This window comes from Xenopus laevis, chromosome 1L (assembly GCF_017654675.1).
Source record: "Xenopus laevis strain J_2021 chromosome 1L, Xenopus_laevis_v10.1, whole genome shotgun sequence".
Taxonomy (NCBI): domain Eukaryota; kingdom Metazoa; phylum Chordata; class Amphibia; order Anura; family Pipidae; genus Xenopus; species Xenopus laevis.
Window position 1 is genome coordinate 104,339,584 of NC_054371.1, and position 22,612 is coordinate 104,362,195.

At 37.7% G+C, this 22,612-nt stretch overlaps 1 protein-coding gene across 1 annotated transcript in view; it reads left to right on the plus strand.

Annotated features, from left to right (window-relative positions):
- Positions 1-16,866, plus strand: part of csgalnact1.L (chondroitin sulfate N-acetylgalactosaminyltransferase 1 L homeolog) — a 221,106-nt gene extending 204,240 nt beyond the window's left edge. Inside the window, exons 9-10 of the mRNA XM_018254269.2 lie at positions 12,022-12,103; positions 12,646-16,866. Of these exons, the coding sequence (XP_018109758.1) occupies positions 12,022-12,103; positions 12,646-12,929 (366 nt within the window). The 3' untranslated portion in view covers positions 12,930-16,866. The remainder of the gene's footprint in view (positions 1-12,021; positions 12,104-12,645) is intronic.
- Positions 16,867-22,612: the final 5,746 nt, after the last annotated feature.

A 22,612-nucleotide genomic window follows, 5' to 3' on the forward strand; every position in this document is an offset into this window, starting at 1 on the left:
AAGGCAATGCATTAGAATATAATTGCAAGTCAAGAAACAAAATATAAAGGAATAAAACACTGAGAAACACTATACATGCCAAGTTCCTTGTGTCCCTCTGAGGCAAAGGTGTGGATACTGGGCATACAATCCAAGAACTTGGTGCCTCACTTACATGACACATGGTACTGGAGCCCTCACCTATTATTCCCTGCTGAGACATTCCCCCTCTTTACCTCATGCATGAGCAGGGCCACCATTAGAAATCATGGGACCCCGTACAAAATTTTCGGGGGGCCCTGGATCCCGCCCACTCCACATCACAGTTAAAAGACCACACAGACATCAGCGCTAAAAAAGTAACCCCTCCCAACACACAAGTTATAAAAAGCTATTGATGGTCAGGGCCCCCTTATAGGTTAAAAAAAAAAACGGTGCCAGGGACCCCCCATAAAAAATATTTTTTTAAAAGGGCCCCAAAGAATATTTTTTAAAAAAACATTGGTTCCAGGGTCCCCCTTACAAGTTAAAAAAAATTGGGGCCCTAAAAATTTTTTTTAAAAGGGTCCCAAAGAATATTTTTTAAAAAAACATTGGTTCCAGGGTCCCCCTTACAAGTTAAAAAAATTGGGGCCTCAAAGAATATTTTTTTTTAAAAAAACATTGGTGCCAGGGCCCCCCTTATAAGTTAAAAAAAATGGGGTCCCAAAAAAATGTATTTATTAATTATAAAAAAACATTGGTCCCAGGGCCCCCCCTGCTGGTGTTCAGTAGAATTGAACTCATGGCTTCAAGACTTCAACTTCGCCTCCTTTTGTGTCTTTTCGCCGTTTCAGGACTTCAATTTCGGCTGTTTTCATGACTTCGGGTCTTTTTGCCGCTTTGGGACTTCGGCTTCCGTTGTTTTCTTGGCTTCGGGTCTTTTCGCCGCTTCGGAACTTCGGCTGTTCGGCTTTATGGCACTTCCGCATTTCCGCTGTTCGGGACTTCAAAAATGACCACAAAGCTTCGGCACTCTCAAGGGGGGCCTGGCTCTTTCAAAAGTGCAGCACTGCCGGGTCCCCCTTCATGCCCGGGACATTTCTCCCCCCCTGTCCCCCTCTGATGGCGGCCCTGTGCAGGAAGTAGGAGTGCTCAGGAACATATCAAATACAACCCCCTTGTAAATGATTGTTGGATCATGTAACTGGTGGGTGTAGGGTGGCCCTGTTTTGGTATCATTAGGAAGCATGTGATCTTCTCATAACCAATGTGTGATTTAAGTATGTGAATTCAAAAGTCAGAGGGTATATAGAACCCTTCCCGTAATCCATATATTTCTCATGTCTGACCCCCTCAACTCTAGGTTCACAGCTTCTTTCCTTTGATCATCATTTTTGCTTCCTTGCCCAAATGATGTGCCTGACACAGTGGATTATCTGAACTCTAATAATCTAATTAGCTACTCTGCAAGAACCAAACATGGAGTAGCTTCAACTGCCCTGTTAGCCCTGCTTATTTCAAGAAAAAAACAAAACCTTAGATTTTGTCATGATATGTCATAATTGGGAAATGTTTAACACAAGCCTTATTAATAGCGTTTATGGTGAACAATGGGGTATACTACTCCTAAAATATATACATACTGTATGAATGTAGCAATGTATTTCGCAATGCATACTTTATTGCATGTTATATTTTAAAACCTTTGTTCTGTTTCTTTCTTGAATGTTTTTTTTCCCATCAGACTAGCAAAATACCTCGTTAACAGATTTTCTTTAATACAATGGTCAATGGCCAAAGTTTTGTAATATAAGGTGCAAAGTTTGCTATAATGCTTATCATATATAGCAGCAGGTAGAATTTTCTAGTCACCTGTTTAAAAGCAAACTTATTATTGGTTGCATATTAAGCAAATGTTAAAATATTGGCAACAACCCATTAAAATATATATATTTTTTGCTAATTCCATGTATCATTCAAGACCTTGTAATAAAACTGCTTATGGACACATTAATTAAGTTTTCATTGAGATACAGGTACAGCTATTGCTCACTTTATTCTCAATAGTTTTTCATCGTACTATGATTAAAAATTACACTAATTACACTGCCGAATCAGCCCTCCAAATTTATCTGTACTCAAAGTGATCAATGTATAATAGTTGTTGGAATGGGACAAAGAGGTCAAGCTGAGTATTACAGTTATGGAGCTTTGTTTCATTAGTGGCCTCTTTTACTGCCATGGATAGCTGAGCCAAGTTCCTTCAAGTCATTTTGCTTAATTAGAAAATGACAAGGTAAGTGTGGTGCAGGCACACAAGGGGTTGCTTTATTATAATTTGAAACTACTACATAGCAAGATTGTGGTGCCAAGAATGTAATTTAGCCACACAGGATATGGTATAATACTCTGTCTTCAAGTCAACAGTACGTGTATACATTATATTGTATGTATGTATAATTGCCTTTAATATAATTAGTACTGGAAAACTCAGCACTGTACAATTCCACAGATTAAGTGCCGTGTGGTAAGAGACACATTATGAAGGAGGTCCTTGCACCGTAATGCTCATAATCAAAGTTCTTTTTTTTTTTTTTTTTTTAAAGACATTATTTCTTCCATTTGGTTAGAGAATATTGTTAAACAGAAAATATATGGTTAGCAGTGAAATTTCAGTGAACTGTATGCTCACTTGCCGGGACAAGTATTGCAAGACAAATTTCCCCAGGCATTCATTTTGTAATCAAAGATCAGTTCCTTTTAAGTTTTTGTGAAATGAGTTTTTGTCATTTCTAGACCTTTATGACATCAACACATATTTCATTAATATCGAGCAAGTCATACAGTATGTTTGAAATGTATATTTACGAAGCAGTATAGAAACATTGCAATGTTCCTCATAGTTCATAGCATACCATCTCATACCTTTATACAGTATGTAAAACATTCCTTAACTTGATTTTCAACATTGCAAAGATGACAAGGACTTTTAATATAAGCCCACAGAAACAGCTATTTATCAAAGTGAAGATCATGCTGAAATGCAATGCTGTATATGCTGGCTTGCACAGAGATGCCACCCATTTCAGTTTAAGCATAAAATTATAATTTAAGTGCAAAACTCTTCTGAGCCACTTAAATTCTGTGCATCCTAACATATCTAAAACACGTGTTTGTTCTAAGAATAAGTCAGAAGTACATGAAGTTGGACATGAGAATTAACATTGCAACATCATGAGCATGTTAAAAGGGCAAGTATCCACTGTGCATAAAGATGCAGGGCTGAAGGCTTGCTACATAACTTCATAATAAATGTCATAAGCTCCATTACTCATTAAACTGTATTTAATCAATGGTCTGGTCCAAATAATGAAAATAAAATATTATTTGTTTAATGTGCAAGTATAACCCTTAACAAATATATTATAAGACTGGAGAAAATAAACATAGAAAATATTTTAAAATTAGTCAAATTGAAGGAACATTGAAGATGAGGGGGGATTTCAAGAATATTAATTGGTCACAGACTTCGAAAATTCAGTTTCCAAAATTGGTCAAGACCAAATTAGCACATAACAGAGTTGTATACATAACTTTCCCCTCTTGGGAAGCTGACAGTTTGGAATCCTATGTTCTGTGCAGGGGTGTGGCTGCAGGGGGCAGGAGGTATAGGGGGCCCAATGAGGCCCAATTAAAGAATAATTTTAACATATATTGGTAAAACAGGACAACAGTCTAGATAAGTTGGAGGCCTTAAAATGAATTTGCTGTGGGGCTCAGTCAGGACCACCATCAGAATTCACGGCGGGCCCTTACAACAACATTTTCTGGGCCCTGTCCACCACCACAGGCTCTGCCCTGACCCCACACCCCCCCAGATCACAGTAAAAAAAAAAACACCAGGATCGCCCCCTACAAGGTAAAAAAAATAAATGGTGGCCAGTTCCCCTCCCTTACAAGTTAGAAAAACTATTGGTGGTCACGGGCCCCATTGAAAATTAAAAAGAAAACATTGGTGGCCAGGGTCCACCCTTACAAGTTAAATAAAATGGTGGTCAAGGGCCTTATAAAATTGTTTTTGTTAGATTTTTGGTGGCCAGGGGCCCATAAAGGATTAAAATAAAGCATTGGTGATGATCCAGTCTCTGCACAGAATACTTGTATTTGTACATTGATATTTTTCTAAGTGGAAGCTGAGTGGAAGCTGTAATATTGCTTACCTTGAGAGAGGCATTTAATGGTAATATGCCCCTAGTGGTCATAAAGAATTAGTTAGCATTAGAGGGCAGCCCCATTCATATTTGTCAAGGTCAATGTAAGGAGAAGGAAATGTCTTTGCACAAAGTAAGCAATAACATGGTATTTTACTGTGTGTTTAATAGTAAATCAATTCAAAATAAACTCTACATACGTAAATATGTACATTTATGGGAAAATTAAAAAAAGATACTTATGGATAAAGTACAGGTACAGGTTTTCCGGATAATGGATCTTTCCGTAATTTGGGTCTTCCTGCCTTATGTCTATTAGAAATGAATTTAAACATTAAATAAACCCAATAGGCTGGTTTTGCTTCCTATACGGATTAATTATATCTTAGTTGGGATCAAGTACAAGGTACTGTTTTATTATTACAGAGAAAAAGGAAATCATTTTTAAAAATTTGGATTATTTGGATAAAATGGAGTCTATGGGGTAAATTTATCAAAGAGTGAAGTTCCGCCACTAGAGTGAAATTCCGAAGCTCTCAATTAATTTCTATGGGATTTTTAAAGGCGTATTTATCAATGGCTGAAAGTGAAAGTTCACCCTTTGATAAATACGCCTATAAAAATCCCATAGAAATGAATGGAGAGTGGCGGAATTTCACTATTAACTTCACTCTTTGATAAATATACCCCAATGGGAGACAGCCATTCCATAATTTTGAGCTTTCTGGATATAGGGTTTCCGGATAAGTGAACCTATACCTGTATAGTGTTTATGCAGTTTCTCTGGTGCAATGGGCTTACAAATGTATGTTGCCCATCACAGTCCATCTGTGTGTATCTAGCAGGAGCAATAATGGAAATTTAAACCACAGTGTAAGGTGCAGTATATACGCTGCAGATCATCCTGATAGGATGTGACCTAATGTCTAGGTCCTCTAGCTCTGGATAGGAACAGATGGGCAGCATATTGTACTTATGCTAATAAATATTTTATATTCTTTTGCATGTGGAGTGGAAAGACAAGACACTGTACATTTTAGCTATTAAATGCAGTGAGTGTTAAGCAGATACTAGTCATGAGACAGAAGCAGATATTTACACATTCATATTTTTTTACATTCTATTATTTATCATAGTAACTAGTTGCAACTCAACAATCCAATCATCTGCAGTTTGTGTTTAGGCTCAGTCCATCTTACGCACACATGTAAGAAAGTGACTACAAGTAGTATTTCCACTGAAATAAAAGCACATAAAATGAATACAGTTGTTCCCTTTGGTTAATATTGAAACTCGTTTTTACATGTTCTCTTTTTAGGTACTGTTCCTTATTATAGCAATTTCAAAATGATCAAAAGACACAGGATATTATTCAGAAAGGATTATTCAGAAAGGACAAAGAATTATCACGGGGGTAATCGGATCGGGAGGGGACTCTTGAGGGTGAAGGGGTTGGCTCAATATACGATCCGTGGTTTTACTAATCGAAGCTAATACTCTAATACACAGAGTTCTGGAACGATTTAAATGTACTGAGGCTTACTATTCGGATCCTTAGCGATTCGCCCGCACACCTGAAGGGAGGGATCCTGAAGTGGGTGAAGGGGTGGCTGCACTCGGGGCACTACTGTTGTACGTACAGATATATAGTGTTAACAATGTGCTGGTTGTTCATACATCAGCTCTCCTGAACCAACCGTCACTTCTGACTCGTAAAACCCCTCCAACCCCCTGGTTTTCAGTCTACCAGCCTCCTTACCTCTACCTTCTTTTTAATGGTGCTTTCTAGACTATTTTTTAATAGGTTATTAAAAGTTAAGTTTTATTAATTACTTCACTCGAGTTTGGCAATACCTAAATGGGGTGGTGCAATTGGATGGGTCATTTCTTTCTTCTTTTTTGTTTATATTAATCATTATTTGACCCTGCACACCTTTCTTTGTACTTGATGGATGGTGCTCCCCAACCCCTAATTTGTTAATATTATTCAGAAAGACAGGAAAGAGCTGGATTCATGCAATGCATACGTGTGAAAAATGGTGCCAGCTATTAGCATCCCTGGCTAACCACAGGATTTAGACAGTAAAGAATATTGTGTATTTTATCTTTTGATGGAAGGGAAGGTTGATGAATAATACAGAAACATTTCCTATAAATAGGTGATATGGGAACTCAGTTGTTTATGCAGGTAACCCTGGCACCAAGTCATTATTAAACACTGCTATTTAAATTAGCACACCTAGGAGAGAATGTAAAAACCTACACAAAATAAGAAAATTACATTTTTGCAATGTAATGATGTTCAAGTGTTTATTAATCACTGATATCTAATTGTGCACTAGTAATTTTAAGACCAGCTAATGGGTATCTTATTTTTTAGCATTAAATAATTGCTTTTTTAGTAAGTCATTTTATTACGTATGCAGTTTGCAAATTATATATTATTTATATCAGCATAACCTGAGGCTTCAATGAGAGTCTGATGTAACCAGCTGCAGACTAGACAGTGCTATACTTATATCTCTCCTGTGCATGTGTGAATGGTAAACATATGATCAACTTCTAGATGTGACAATGTACAGTTTTATTGAAGTACGTTCATATATACTTGTATACATATACATATATGCACTGTTACTGTCAAGCTGCATCATGTCATTACACCCTTCATCCATAATTCAACAAGTTGTTGGTGATTATATGAAGAGGAACATTGGCGTAACTACTGTACATATTACTGGGCCCCACAGCAAAATTATTTTTCAGGCCCCCAAAATGTTTAGAAGTTGACTAGTTTTACCAATATTTATTGAATATATAAATTTGGGCCTCATGGGGCCCCTATACCTCCTGGGCCCCCTGCAGCCGCAGGGTCTGCTTTCTCTATAGTTATGCCCCTGCAGAGGAAATTAGTGATGATAGGTAGGTTTAACAGGGGATCTTAAGCATATAGACAGGGACACAACGCCTTTGTGAAAACACAGGTTTATTTTGGCCAAACTCTTCCCAATATAAAGATCACAGGAAAACAGTTAAACAGCATTTAAACAAAACGTATTCAAGACTCTGCGACTCTCACCATCCAAGGTGGCTTCCACACTCTTAAAGAGATACTGACACCAGTAAATATAACCTTTTTAATATCCATTATAACATTATGTTTGAATGCTATTTATAATTTTGCCATAAAAGTATTTGCCTGATGTTTTTACATTGCCTTTCTTACCCACATGTTCCTCTATGAAGGGGCTGCCATATTTGTGCAGCAGTAGTTGGTTAGCATTAGAAACTTTAACTGACAGACTGAGATGGGACAGTCAGGTTGGCAAAACAGTCAGGTTTAGGAACTTCAAGTAACAGTTACTTACAAAAGCAGACCTATCAGCAAAAAACGATCAACATGACCGATATGTAACTATTAATGTAGATTAATTTTTTGAAAAGAAAATTTTCAGTGTCATTATCACTTTAAAGATTCAGGCTTTTAACGCTCCTCTCCATGGATAACAGCCTGCTTCTAGCTGGGCTCAACTGCTGGCAGCATCCCCCTTCCCTCAACAAAAGGAGGTTTCCATAGAGTTGATGTGTAATCCCACGCCTCTTTTATTTGCTGCCTACCTATAGCCGGGCAGCTGCAAACTAAATGGAGTACACAATTTAGGACCCACCCTGCTCTTCTCCATATATCCTGGTTTTCCTAAACCTGCTAAAGAACACATGCTCACATTCGGGGAGATTAGTTGACTGGCAAATAAATCTTCTCTTCTTCGGGGTGACTAATCTCCCCGAACTGCCTCCCACCCGCTAGAACAGGGGTCCCCAACCTTTTTTTACCTGTGAGCCACATTCAAATGTAAAAAGAGTTGGGGAGCAACACAAGCATGAAAAAGTCCCTTGGGCTGCCAGATAAGGGCTGTGATTGGCTATTTGGTAGCCCCTATGTGGATTGGCAGCCTACAAGAGACTGTACTTGGCACTATACTTAGTTTTTAAGCAATTAAAACTTGCTTACAAGCCTGGGATTCAAAAATAAGCACCTGGTTTGAGGACATGGAGAGCAACGTCCAAGGGGTTGGAGAGCAACATGTTGCTCACGAGCTACTGGTTGGGGATCACTGCGCTAGAATGTAAATCGCTAACGGGATGGCACTCTGAGCACTTTGTTTTCTAAAGTCGCCCAAAGTTGCCTAACAAGGAAAACGAAGCGCTCTAAGGGCCATCCCGCCCGCGATTTACATTGTAGCGGGCGGGAGGCAGTTCGGGGAGATTAGTCGCTCATGAAGAAGAGGAGATTTGTCGCCTGGGTGCATGGGAAAAAGAAGGGAAAAAAACCCACCACAAATGAACACTTTAACTGTAGCATAATGATTTACAGTTTCTTAACCCAAATAACAACACAAATAAAAGCTTCAAGAACACTCCAAGGCTAAGCAAAATACAATGGAACGTGCAACTGATCTGGATAAATTAAATACAAACATACAAAATAGAGGGGATCAATTAATGCACATTCCTGTAGTAATTAAGTACCTGTGAAAGTGTGTATACTTTCAAAAACAGGGGTTTATTGTTACAAAGGTATGATCATAAAATTGACAATTTTTTATATACTGGCTCCTCCCTGTGAAGCAGCATTTCTTGTGATAAATGTTTCCTGTCTCCAAGGCACTGGTCTCACAGGACTTGATCCTTTTCCATAAAGCATTTTGAGTAAGACATAGCCGTTTGCATAAAAAATGGCCTGTACATACTAGGGCTCATTTATAAACTTTGCGCAGGGGAGATTGGTTTGCACAAATTGCGAATTTACGTTACCGTCAATGCTATTTTCACGCACAACAACCTCGCACAGTGGGCGCACTCACGCAAACACCTGTCTCATTTGCGAACCATTTGCGAATTCGCAAAAACTGGAAAGAAGGGCACAGCAGTGCAATATTTTAGCGTTCAGGGAAAAACATGGGCAGTACAACCATTTGCGAATAAATATGCGCTGCACAAACTTTATAAATGACCTGTGTTCATAAATGATCCCTTATATCTAGACATATAAAGGGTATGCCAATCAATTCATCAATACCCAGTATGTGGTAGAAGCTGCACCTTTGACCTAAATGCTCTGGTTGCCAGCACACTTACATCTGTACTGGTACATCTTACATATTATCTGTCTTATTGCTTGCCAGCATGCATAACAAGATTTGCCTCTCACTGGTACAGGCCCCCCCTGCCAGCATACTTACCTAGGGTATCTCTCTTACTGGTACAACTCCATCCTGGTACAACTGGTACTCTTACTGGTACAACTTGCATATTTGTTTCTTTAATTACCTTTTGGGTTGCTTGCCTCAATGATCTGTGGTATGAATCACGCGTTTATTGGATGGGACATACAGTATATGTATACTTGGCAACCAATGAAAGGGGAACTTTGTTGAGGGAGGTTGGGAATCATTTCGTTTCTGAATATGGTTAATTTAAGCAAAGTATTTGTTGAGGACCTACGCTGTACCCAGTTTGGCTGTGAGGCACTTACAAGGCCTTCAGCATAGATCATACTATCTTCCAAGAAGTTCAAATATAGTATATTAACTATGGTACAATATAAGTTGTTCTTATGTAGATATGAACTTGGGACCTCACTTGCTGTAACAGCTTGAGAATTGTTAATTTTTTTACAGATTTTTAATGCATGTATATTCCCCCTGACACCCTAAGGTTTTATAGTTATGGCAACTAGAAATAATATTTTTTGCTGGAACACTATTCTTGAGGGATCAGTTGGGGGGGGAGTATTTACCATGTGATTACATCTCGGAGGAACACAAAAATTAATAATCATTTAAGTGTGATAATGACTGATTACCGGTATTTATTGGGACGACCTTGCTTGCAAAATCTTGTTTACTGAAAACAATTGTTGTGATTCAGCACAATATTTATTGCATGATTATTTTGTTACAGTGTAGGCATCTGTTTATTTTCTGTCTTCCTTTTAAAGTTTATTGTTATTCTGGAAAAACTGGGGAGGGGTACACTGTTCCTTGGGAGCATGTACGGATGTTTAGGAGTGTCTCCTGTAGAAGTAAGCACAATATATGCTACATGTTGAAGAAGTTATTTTAAAACAGGTGTAAAATGTGGTCAGTATTTAAGAATTCTGTCATGATTTTTATGTTGTAGTTTTTATTTCTAAATTACACTATTTACACTGCACAGAATTCACTCTATCAGGTAACATTTCATTCATAAAATACAAATTGGGTTTATATTAGATATGTAATAAACAATATGTTTTAGTACCTGGCTGATTGTGTTAAGAGACATAGGGGCAAATTCACTAAGAATCGAAGTTGCGCCAGGCGCAACTTCGCCGCACTTCGCCAGGCGAATTTTCGCCAGCACTCCGCAAATTCACTAAAATGCGAAGTTGCGCACAGGGGTAGTAAAAGGTTGCGGAGTTGCGCTAGCGTTGTTTCGCTATATAAAGCGAAGTTGCGCTAGCGAAGGCTAATTTGCATATGGCGCGAAATTCAAATTTCAATGGAGGAACACGTATCTGCACTACAAATGCCTAGAAAACCTTCAAATCTGCAAATAAAAATTTTATTTTGCCCTACACATGTGCCCACTGTCTAGGTAAGTTGCCATGAGTCAGGAAATGTAGGGGGGAGGAAGGGGAGCCCCAAAAAAATTTCGATCTTTTCCAGCCTATCAGCCATCATGCCAGCGTTTTTTGGGACTTAGAAAAAATTTTGACTTTTTTTGAAACAATCCCTATCTACTCTATTGCGCTTCGCCAGGTCTGAGGTGGCGAAGGACGTCTAGCATAAAAGGTAGCGTTCGCTACACTGCGCAAGTTAGTGAATTTGCGTAGTAGCGAAAATGCCAAACGCTAGCGCCTTAGTGAATTTGCCCCATAAGCTCTTAGTGGTATTCTCCATAAACTTCAATAATCCATCTTTGACCATTAGATAACAACTTACCTTTGATATATGCCTTTTATATCTCAGCTATGAGGGAAACTGCTCCTTAGGTGGACAGCGTGTTCTGTTCTGGGGATCACTTACTAACTTTGGACCTAGTGCAAAAACCCAGGGCAGTCAATTGACAATTAACTTGCTGTTCAGACTGCAAGTAAAACCACGATCGTAAAAATTGGATTGGTACTCATGAGTTATTGACCAGGTGCAAATTTGTCCACAGTTAGAAAATGATGCCCAACAGTGAGCACTGAAGCCATGCGTTACTGTCTAAGGGAAAAATGAAACCCTATATATTGCTTTTTTGATGCAAAGACCCTTGGTGCTGGTGTTTTCTTTCTCTACGTATGCACTGCTTCTCTGTGAACAGGGACAGCTTTGCAGCTTAATGGAAGGTGGCGTTGTTCATATATATATATATATATATATATATATATATATATATATATATATATATATATATATATATATATATATATATATATATATATATATATTGTTTTTTTTATCTATTCCAAGACTGCACTTTGTCAGTTGGCTTGCTTCAACATAATTTCAGCTGCTGTAGCTGATATTTTTTGCATGTAAATACTTCCCTCATTTTTATGCCACCCAGCTATAATTGTATCAGCAGTTGGTACCACCCTTCCATTTCCTTGCATGTTCTGGCAGACTTAGCCTCTGTGTTAATAAACTTGTTTCTGCATTTTTAACTGTTTAGTGCAAAAAAACACTGTCAGTATCTCCATGGTCGCTGTTGCTCTGATATTTTTTGTGCTATGCATTTTCAACAGATATAAATTCTTGTAAAATAAAAAGATTGGTCATACAAATGTGCTTAATTTAATTGCATTGCTTATTTGTAGGTTATTAAAAAGGACACTGGGTTTTGGAGAGACTTTGGATTTGGAATGACTTGTCAATACCGTTCAGACTTCATAAACATAGGTGAGTTTAATTTGGCTTTTTCTCTGGTTGTGCACTGCTGCCACCTGCAGGTTGTAATATGTAAGTGTCTGAATTTATTTCCAATCATCCAATTTGCAATCTTTCCCGCAAAGAACCCACAAACTTTAAAAAAAATACAATAGCAGCAACCTGGACTTGTGGAAAGGCCACAAAGGCCCAGGCCTACGGCAGCATGCCGCTCAGCCACATAGCAATTAGTTCAGATGGACTGATGAGATGCAGGAGTTTTCCTGACTCTTTAAATCTCCTGTGCTCCAATGTAATAAGACATACACGTGTGTGCACACATATGAAGGGAGGAGGCAGGGAGGAGAAATGGGGCAACCAGGGGATCCCTATGTATAAACCTGGCCATAGAAATTCTTCTGCATATTTAATCAGTTATACTGATATTATATAGAAAATTAGGCTAATATTCATTTTACTGAATGTCAACAAGAAGTGGATTTTATATGCAATATTTCTTTCCCTAGTGTAATGTGTATTAAGAGATTTTATTTATTTTATCATTTCTGTTTTAGGTGGATTTGATTTAGATATCAAAGGGTGGGGAGGAGAGGATGTTCATCTTTACCGCAAGTACCTTCACAGCAACCTAATTGTCATCAGGACGACAGTGAGAGGTCTTGTTCATCTGTGGCATGAAAAGCGATGTATGGATGAACTTACTCCAGAACAGTATAAGATGTGCATGCAGTCAAAGGCTATGAACGAGGCTTCTCATGGACAGCTAGGAATGCTGGTCTTCAGACATGAGATAGAGGCTCACTTACGGAAACAGCGAGTTGGCATAAAGAAATCATGATGCCCAAAGAGGTCCACCTATTGTGTCCAGTCCAATAGCAACCTCATCAAGGCACATGAGAAATACAAAATTGTTAACCAAGTGTGTTATGAAGAATAGTTAAAATAGACAGTGTAACCAACATGTCTTTAATAGAAGGCACCATACTGTAAAGTAAAGAAATGATAATTCATCTGGTGTATAAAATTAGGATATTAATTGATATGGACAAAGATTAAAGACTGAGTATTCCTTAACTTAGCTTTGAGACAGCATTAATAAAGTGCTGTGATTAAGTGCTTGACATGAACCTGCACTCAGAAGGGCTCTAGGAGGAATGTTTATCTCAAGAGAATGCCAAACTTCAATATGCTTGAGAAACCAAAAAGTGAGGGCCATGCACATCATGGAGAATGCACAGGTACTCAGGAACCTTTTTGAGCAAAGATGGGACACTCCAGGTTTTTTAAGGCGCACTTTAGGGTTAGGGTTTTGCATATGTTTAATTTTGTATTTTATAGATATGGGGTTTAAGTGGACAATAGAGCATTTTATAAAGGCTAGTGTCAAAAAATAACTCTCCTGGAAGGAAGAAAGTTTAAGAAAAATCGTGTAGTTACCAGTTGCATTTTGAACAGTATGCTACATGTTAGAAAATGAAAGCAAAGACCTGACCCAACTACACTTGTGCCTCTTGAAGAAAAAATAATATGAATATTGTGAAACATGATGTGTACAAGTAAATTGCTACTATTTTCAGCAATTCCCTATTCCAGTCTATTAGACTGTAACTATTTGTTTTATATGTCTCTAATATCCAAAGTTGCTATGCATTTGCACATTAATGGAGTTATGTAATAAAAGCTGCAAAGTTTGCTACAGGGTAGTCACCAACCAATCAGCTGCCACCTGTTTAACAGCAAACATCTTATTGGTTGCTATGAGTTACAGCAACCAGGCAACTTTGTTTTATTACATATTTCTTCCATAAACAGTTGTTACCATCAAGAGAAGAGCTCAGCCATGTGGATAGAGAATATAGAGGCAGAACTTATTTAGAAAATGCCTGTAAAGTCGCATGGCAATAATCATGTATTTTATAGGTATATATGCATCAGTGCATATTATAAACCTTATTTATATCAAAACATTTGTGGGTCTTGATACAGGATGTTGTGTGTTGAAGTAAACACATTTATAGAAGAGAAACAAACAATTATGTGATAATAACAGAGGTTATGAATTTAGTTATTTTAAGTTTGCTACTCGGCTATTAACCCAATCGGCAAGTAATCAGCCGGTAGAGCATTTTCTGGTGATCTGTGTGAAATACAAGCATTTGATGGTCGCTATGGGTTACTAGGCTTAATGCTTTTTGTTATTTAATTACCTGAATGGTGTGTAATGGATGTAATAGATACAGAGTGTGTATCCATTGGATAAAAGTTTGTAAATTTTATTGCATTTACAGAATGTGCAGGGCTTTATACTAGCGATGTGCGCGTCAGGAAAGCCGCACCCTGCACCTGACCCTAATCCACAAATGTTTGACCCACCCTACACCCGTAGCTGCGTCAAATAATATTTGTAAATTCATATTTTAACAAATATTCCTCTTTTTGTTGTATCAACTCTTTGTATAGCATGTGTCCCTAATTAAAATGACTTCTCCAAATCAAGAAAATGTGTCTAGAATGATCTAAAACATGACCAGACATATCACTAAGTCTCTCAGCTACATAAGTATATTTCATATAACAATGAATGTGGTTTCCATTCAGCACACACCTTCCTAGGTAGCGGAGTCTCCAAATCACTGTTTCTCACCCAAAGGAGCAGGTATCTATTCTAAACGCTGTCAATATAATTGCTGTCCCCAAGGGTTAATTAATGAGTTACAGTCTAATTAGCATTACTCTAATTAATGATTACAGCTAACTTCTTTAAAGGTAGCCAGGCTGGCCCTAAAACAACTCAACACATCTCCTGGTGTCTGATCTAAAAAAATGGGGGTATATATGGATAATGTATAAATATCTATATATAGGAAAACATCTGACAAAGGGCATTGCAGTTGTTAAATATGTATATATTTTTTTTGTTTTAGTAGTCGCTCTAGAGAACAAGAAGCAGACAGCTTTGCTTTTTTTGTATATGTATTCTATTGTTTGCCCGATGGGTTTGGTTGTTTATATATATATATATATATATATATATATATATATATATATATATATCTCTCTTGCTGATTTCATTGTACCATTTAAAGACAAGTGCCTAGGCCATGAGAACCTGCACCTGAGTTTTCTGTGATTTGGGGATTTGTAGTAAGTAGAGTTACTGCTGATAAAGCAAGTACCTATAATAAACTGTGCCTTTCTTCTCTGGTTTTTCAAATTGCAACTTAGCTTTAGTAAAAAGTGTGCAGAAAGTTAATATATGTTCTTTTTTCAGTAATGTAAAATGGCATCCTCACCTTTGTCTTTAATACATAGAATGGCACGTTATAATGCCATTTATATATGGAAAAATGGACATTAATATTGTTTTATGTTTCTTGAATAAGTATGACCCTTAAATAAAATAGACTGAACAGAAAAAGATGGCCCTGTAATATTGGGAGGCAGTAAAATTATTTTACTTTTTTTATGCAAAAGCTCAAGGTGGCTTGTATGATGCTATGACAAAATAATGGCACACCCTTGAGATAGACATATGTATGTATGCCATAAAGAATGGAAGCAAGTAGATTTATTTTCTTGAATATTAATAATCCTATAAACATGTAAAGTATCGTCCTGAACCCCATAGCACTTATTCTGCAGCATATTCCTCCTCCTTTTTGTAATTTGCAAGGTATGACTGTATTAGGAGTGACTTAATTCAGTATACAGGCGCCAGTGAGATTTTACAAAATGTTTTGTCAATTCTAAAAGTTGTTTTAAATAAAGATTCACTGCCTCTGTCTTCTTTCTATTACTTAATTTGTATGTCGGTAGCAAATAGGGCAAGTATCAGGGGTTTAGCACAAGTCCGTTCTCTGAATATGGTAGTGTGGAATAAACTGTATCTCTTAGCTTAGGCTGTTACTGTCACAAATTATCATATGGCACCTTCTAATTTGTGATTTTCAGAAATTCTTTATGTATTGATTTTAGGTAATCATTAGGTGATTCTGTAAACTTTCCAGCATAAAAAGCAGCAGTCACTATCACCACTTTTTATGTTGTATTTTACATTGCTTCTTACACTTGCATGGGTTTCACCATGTCTGAGATACTGTAAACTAATGGTGGAAATTACAGCAGGTGGCACAATAGAAAATAGACACATCTATATATATATAACGATTTTAGGGATCACAATTGACAGCAGGCCTCTCCAAAGATTTTTTGGGGGGGCCAACATGTTCTTGTTTCGCTACTGGGTTTCAAGGAAAACATTCTTAATTTTAACATAAAAAATAGCCTAATACTGTAAAGACATCCCAAAAAAGGAGTGTCTAAATGAGACTGTCCGTGTTCAATAAATATAATCAAAATGTATGTATATGTATATGGAGTAAATATGGGTGCTTTTCTAAATGCCATCAAACTTGTGGCAACACAGCGGCAGTTGATCTCTCTGGATAAGTATTTCCATACAGTACATGTACAGTATCTGCATCAAAACTCAGAGCTTAAAAAAAAGTCTATTTTTATAGAGTAAAAATTATTGCTTACAGTGATGGGGACTATGCTTTATGTTTACATTGTTTTAAAGCAGAACATGAGGATGTCTTTAGTTTCTTATTTTTAAGGATATTTGGAGGGGGTATTTCATAGGATTCCATTTTAATATATTGTTTTGTGCAAAAAATTTCTTTATATATTCAGTGATATTCTGAGATCTTTGCTTTAATTATGTATGTATGTATAAATAATTTATTTGCAAATAAAGCAATTCACCTTTGCATTTGCTTGTTCTGTAATTGTTTCCATTTTACTTAGCATTTTGTAAATAATATATGAATAGGACTATTGGCATTTTATACTGTGAAGCTACTGATGGATTTAACACGCTGGTTATTTAATCCAGTAAATGGACCCACCATATTTTTTCCACTGAAATTTTTTTCAAGTGTGTGTTATTTGTGCCAGCATTCATTATAGGTAATATGAGCTCATGGCCCAGATTTAGAAATGAATTAGAAGACTCTTATACTAGTTTTGTTGTACAGTACATAGTTTATATTCATTCACTATTTTACAAGGAATGAGACGTCACTTTCATCCCTTACTAGCATTAAGTGTGGTGGCAGACGAGGCTACTGGGGGAGATTAGTTGCCCATCGAAAAATCGCCTCTTCTTCAGGTGACTAATCTCTCCTGAAAGCCGTCGGCTAGTATGTAAATCGCTGATCAGATAGCACACGGATCGCTTCGTCTTTCCAAAGTCGCCTGAAGTGAGTGCAAGCGTTCCGAGTGCAATCCCCCCAGCGATTTACATTCTAGCCGGTGGGAAGACATTTAGGGGAGATTAGTCGCCGAAGGAGAGGCGATTTGTTGACGGATGCCTAATCTCCCCCAGTAGTCTCATCTGCCACCACCCTTAAAGTTGTAACTGCAGGGTGAATGGAATAAGTCTCCCCCATAAATTATCTTACCAAGGGCTCTTATACAAGTGTGTTATGGTGCAGTTTTTTTGTACGTGCCATAGCATGGGAATCCATACATTAACTGAAACGAGATGTTCAGTGTGCTCGCATGGGTACAGTGCCTATATAGAAGACTAGGGAAGCACAAAAAAAAAATAACCGCACACCCAGATGTAGGTGCTCACTAGAACGGAATTAAAAGACCTGCTGCACCTATATATATTTGCACAGTGTGCATTAAATGATTAAATCATGCATATAGAAACATAGTTATAATTTACAGCATCTAGGTGGGTCTGTTAATAATACATTGACAACTTTTTATAACCGTGGAGATTTTTCTTCGAGTGCTTTGGTACCATGAGAGAAACTGATAGTACCCTTTGTCACAAGGAAGCATTGTCCCTCCTCCAGCAGACCAACGGTACAGTGTTAACTGCACCCTTACGCCTGGCGAATTTGCGCAACGGACGTAACTACGCAAATTCACTGACGCATATTTTTCTGAACGATACCTTTTACGCCAGACTTCCTTCGCCACCTCAGACCAGGCGAAGTGCAATAAAGTAGATAGGGATTGCTTCAAAAAAAGTTAAAAAAATTTCTAAGTCACAAAAAACGCTGGTGTTTTTTCTTTTTTTATGGGTGATAGGCTGAAAAAGATCGAATTTTTTTTTGGGGCTACCCTCCTCCCCCCCTACATTTCCTAACTCATGGCACCTTAACTATACAGTGGGCAATGTGTAGGGCAAAATAAAAATTTTATTTGCTGTTTTGAAGGTTTCCCAGGTTTGTGTAGTGATGCTACATATAACTCCATTGTAACTTCAATTTGGAGCAGTATGCAAATTAAGCATCGCTAGCGTAATTTCACTTTGCTTGGCGAATTAACGCTAGTGCAACTTTGCAACCTTACGCTTCCCCTGAGCGCAACTTGGATTTTAGTGAATTTGCGTAGCGCTGGCGAAAATACGCCTGACGAAGTGCGGCAATCGGATGCTGGCGCAACTACGAATCTTAGTGAATTTGCCTCCATATCCCTTAGGAACAGAAAAGCATAACAGGGTAAGCAACATAAGTTCTTATGAAGACACTGACAATATTGTTTAAGATGAGTATCATTAAAGATATTACAGGTAATGCAGAATGCTCAGTACCCTGGGTTTATTGGATAAGGGGTCTTTCTGTAATTTGTATCTCCATACCTTAAGTCAGCTGAATAAGTCTCATGACTGGACAGTTAAAGGGGAACTCCGGCTTCCAAACTAGAATTTGACAAAGAGGCCTACATAAAACAGAAACCCCTAATATATCCATCATAGTTACTTGTTTCTACAAAAAGTATAAATAAATGCCATTTTCTATGCTGCAATTCTATGGGGTTCCGTTTGTCCCAAATACATTCTGTATACAAAACTATCCCTAATACACAGAATGAATGTCTCTCATGTTATATAAGTATTTGTGACCATACACAGATAAAAAAATATACAAAAGACTTATTTCTATTAAAGAATGAAAACAAAATCTGGTTAGTGCACAAAAGGATGTCATTATATCACAAACTCCATTCTATACAGTTTAACAAGCAATCTGTCTCACAAATGTATAACCTCCATGTAACGGATACACTTATGTGCAAAGTTACTTACAGAATGAATTATGTAAAAACAAAGTTGGACATAATATATAATAGTGTAACTAACTAGTGCTTGTCAAGCTAGATTTGACTGACAAAATAGATATCTGTGACAGAAAGCAAGATTTTATAGTACAGGATTCATTCTTTCCACAAAATGACAGTTTTGTTTCACAAAACAGATAAAATAACCATTCTGTGAAGCAACACTGTCAGTCGCATTCCTGAACCAATAATAACAAAGCTTATTGCCATATACAAACAAGATGAGAAGTGGCCAGCTCTGCTCCACATGGCTAAGGCAAAGTATCTGACCTGCTATAGAGGGCGCCCTCTAATGTCCCCTTTGCTGCATAGTAATAAACATGAACAAACCTTTCCTAAAAGAGCTGCTGTTAAACACTACAGGTTCATAAATGGAAGTTCTTACAAATAGCTGAGAAATATAATGCTGCTCTTATAATGATTGTAGAAAAAGAAAAGTATGCAAAACATAAATATGATCATTTTAGGTGATATGGCTATTCTTATTGTAGTAACCTGCTTGAGTGGCCATTTTGGTTAAGGGCATTCCTGCTGTTTTGCCATTATCTTATGACTCACTCCTGTTCCTCTTCCTGTCTAAGCTGAGAGCAATAATGGGACAGGCCACACCCACCCGAAATCTTCTATTAAATGTACCAGAAGATACTGTGCTTGTCTGGCTGCTTTGTCTGACTCTCAGAGTCAGTTATAAGTTTTGTATATGATAGTTAGACTCCAATGTCTCCTCCTAGCTGTAATCTTGCACCAATTAGCTTGTAGTAGTCTCTTAATAATGTGCTTAGCTATAGTTCAACTACTACATAATAGCTTTAGCCAGAGACTTGGGACTGATCATGTGCACACATACCTCCCAACTGTCCCTTTTTCAGAGGGACAGTCCCTCTTTTGACAGCTCAACCTGAGGTCCCTCATTTGTACTGGAAAGTCCCTCTTTTCTCTGCACGGAACAGCCAGAAAAAGAAACAAAGTTTCTAACTTAATTGGCTATTGGCAGAGAGGACAGTACAGCTAACAGGTGCAACTAAGATGCTTTATAACAATTTTGAGATAAGAAAATAAGTAATTTTAACAGTTTAGATAAGGAGAAATATTTTCAAATTTTTATAACCTGCCAAACTTTGTAAAATGAACATGGTAATTAGGGGGTGCGGCCACAAAATGGGTGTGGTCAAAAAAATTGCTGCACTACATGCAAAAAAAATTTTTGTCTCTCTTTTTATTTCCAAAATGTTGGTAGGTATGGTTCAACTACTACATAATAGCTTTAGCCAGAGACTTGGGACTGATCATATGCACACCACGCATTCTGTATAGTATGATGTGTAGGTAATATGAGGAGCCACTCCTGAGTACTGTGTGTAAACAAAAGGGGGTCATTTAGGCAGGGGCAATTTTAGGGGATCATAATCTATTTATATAGAAGCAACAAGCTATACAATGCTTTATATTTATAAAGACTCTAATGATGCCATCCCCTAACCTGCTCAGTGCTTAACCCTTTCACATCAGAGTGGGTCGAGGGGGGCACAACACTAGAGCAGAGAGCACAACTGTGCCCATGTCACATGCATGTCCAGGGCCGCCAGCAAGGGGGGACAAGTGTTCCGGGCCTGAAGGGGGGCACAGAAGTGCTGCATTTTTCAAAGAGCCGGGTCCCCTTCACGAGCACCCGAGCCGTGCGGCCATTTCACATATTACCGAATGCGGAAGTGCCGAAAAGACGAAAGCTAAAGTCCCGAAGCGGTGAAAAGACCCGAATTCACGAAAGGAGGTGAAGTTGAAGTCCTGAAGTCTTTTGTTTACACACAGTACTCAGGAGTGGCTGCTCATATACAGTAACCTACACATCATACTATACACAATGTGTGACACATGATCAGTCCCAAGTCTCTGGCTAAATCTATTATGTAGTAGTTGAACTATAGCTAAGCAGATTATTAAGAGACTACTACAAGCTAATTGGTGCAAGATTACAGCTAGGAGGAGACATTGGAGTCTAACTGTCATATACAAAACTTATAACTGACTCTGAGAGTCAGGCAAAGCAGCCAGACAAGCACAGAAACTTCTGGTACATTAAATACAACATCGCAGGTGGGTGTGGCCTGTCCCATTATTGCTCTCTCAGCTTAGACAGGAAGAGGAACAGGAGTAAGTCATAAGATAATGGCAAAACAGCAGGAATGCCCTTAACCAAAATGGCCACACAACAGGTTACTACAATAAGAATAGCCAATGATCATATTTATGTTTTGCATACTTTTCTTTTTCTACAATCATTATAAGTGCAGCATTATATTTCTCAGCCATTTGTAAGAACTTCCATTTATGAACCTGTAGTGTTTAACAGCAGCTCTTTTAGGAAAGGTTTGTTCATGTTTATTACTATGCAGCAAAGGGGACATTAGAGGGCGCCCTCTATAGCAGGCCAGATACTTTGCCTTAGCCATGTGGAATAGAGCTGGCCACTTCTCATCTTGTTTGTATATGGCAATAAGCTTTGTTCTTATTGGTTCAGGAATGTGACTGACAATGTTGCTTCACAGAATGGTTATTTTATCTGTTTTGTGAAACAAAACTGTCATTTTGTGGAAAGAATGAATCCTGTACTATAAAATCTTGCTTTCTGTCACAGATATCTATTTTGTCAGTCAAATCTAGCTTGACAAGCACTAGTTAGTTACACTATTATATATTATGTCCAACTTTGTTTTTACATAATTCATTCTGTAAGTAACTCTGCACATAAGTGTGTCCGTTACATGGAGGTTATACATTTGTGAGACAGATTGCTTGTTAAACTGTACAGAATGGAGTTTGTGATATAATGACATCCTTTTGTGCACTAACCAGATTTTGTTTTCATTCTTTAATAGAAATAAGTCTTTTGTATATTTTTTTTATCTGTGTATGGTCACAAATACTTATATAACATGAGAGACATTCATTCTGTGTATTAGGGATAGTTTTGTATACAGAATGTATTTGGGACAAACGGCACCCCATAGCAATTCAGCTAGTTAACAGTTCTCTTTCTGCATCATTTGAAATCCTGGCAGGGAAGGAGGGACTAAACACCGATGTTACAATTTGTAACAAGTTTTCGAGAGCTTACAGACAGCAAGCAGGAACTACATAACCCACAATGCGTTGCACTGTGATGTTCTGTTCCTTATTGAAATCACATGCAGGGAATTGTGGGGTTTGGAGGATGCAGTCCAAAGACAGATGGCTGTTGATACAAAGTAACAGTAGTCAGAAAGATCAGCCGAAGAGCAGGGGGCTAGGCTGTCAGAAACCATTAAAAATCATGAAAAGTCTGCATATTTTTTAATTAATGTATATTGCAAAGTTGCTTGAAATTATGTTTACTTTCCAAAAAGC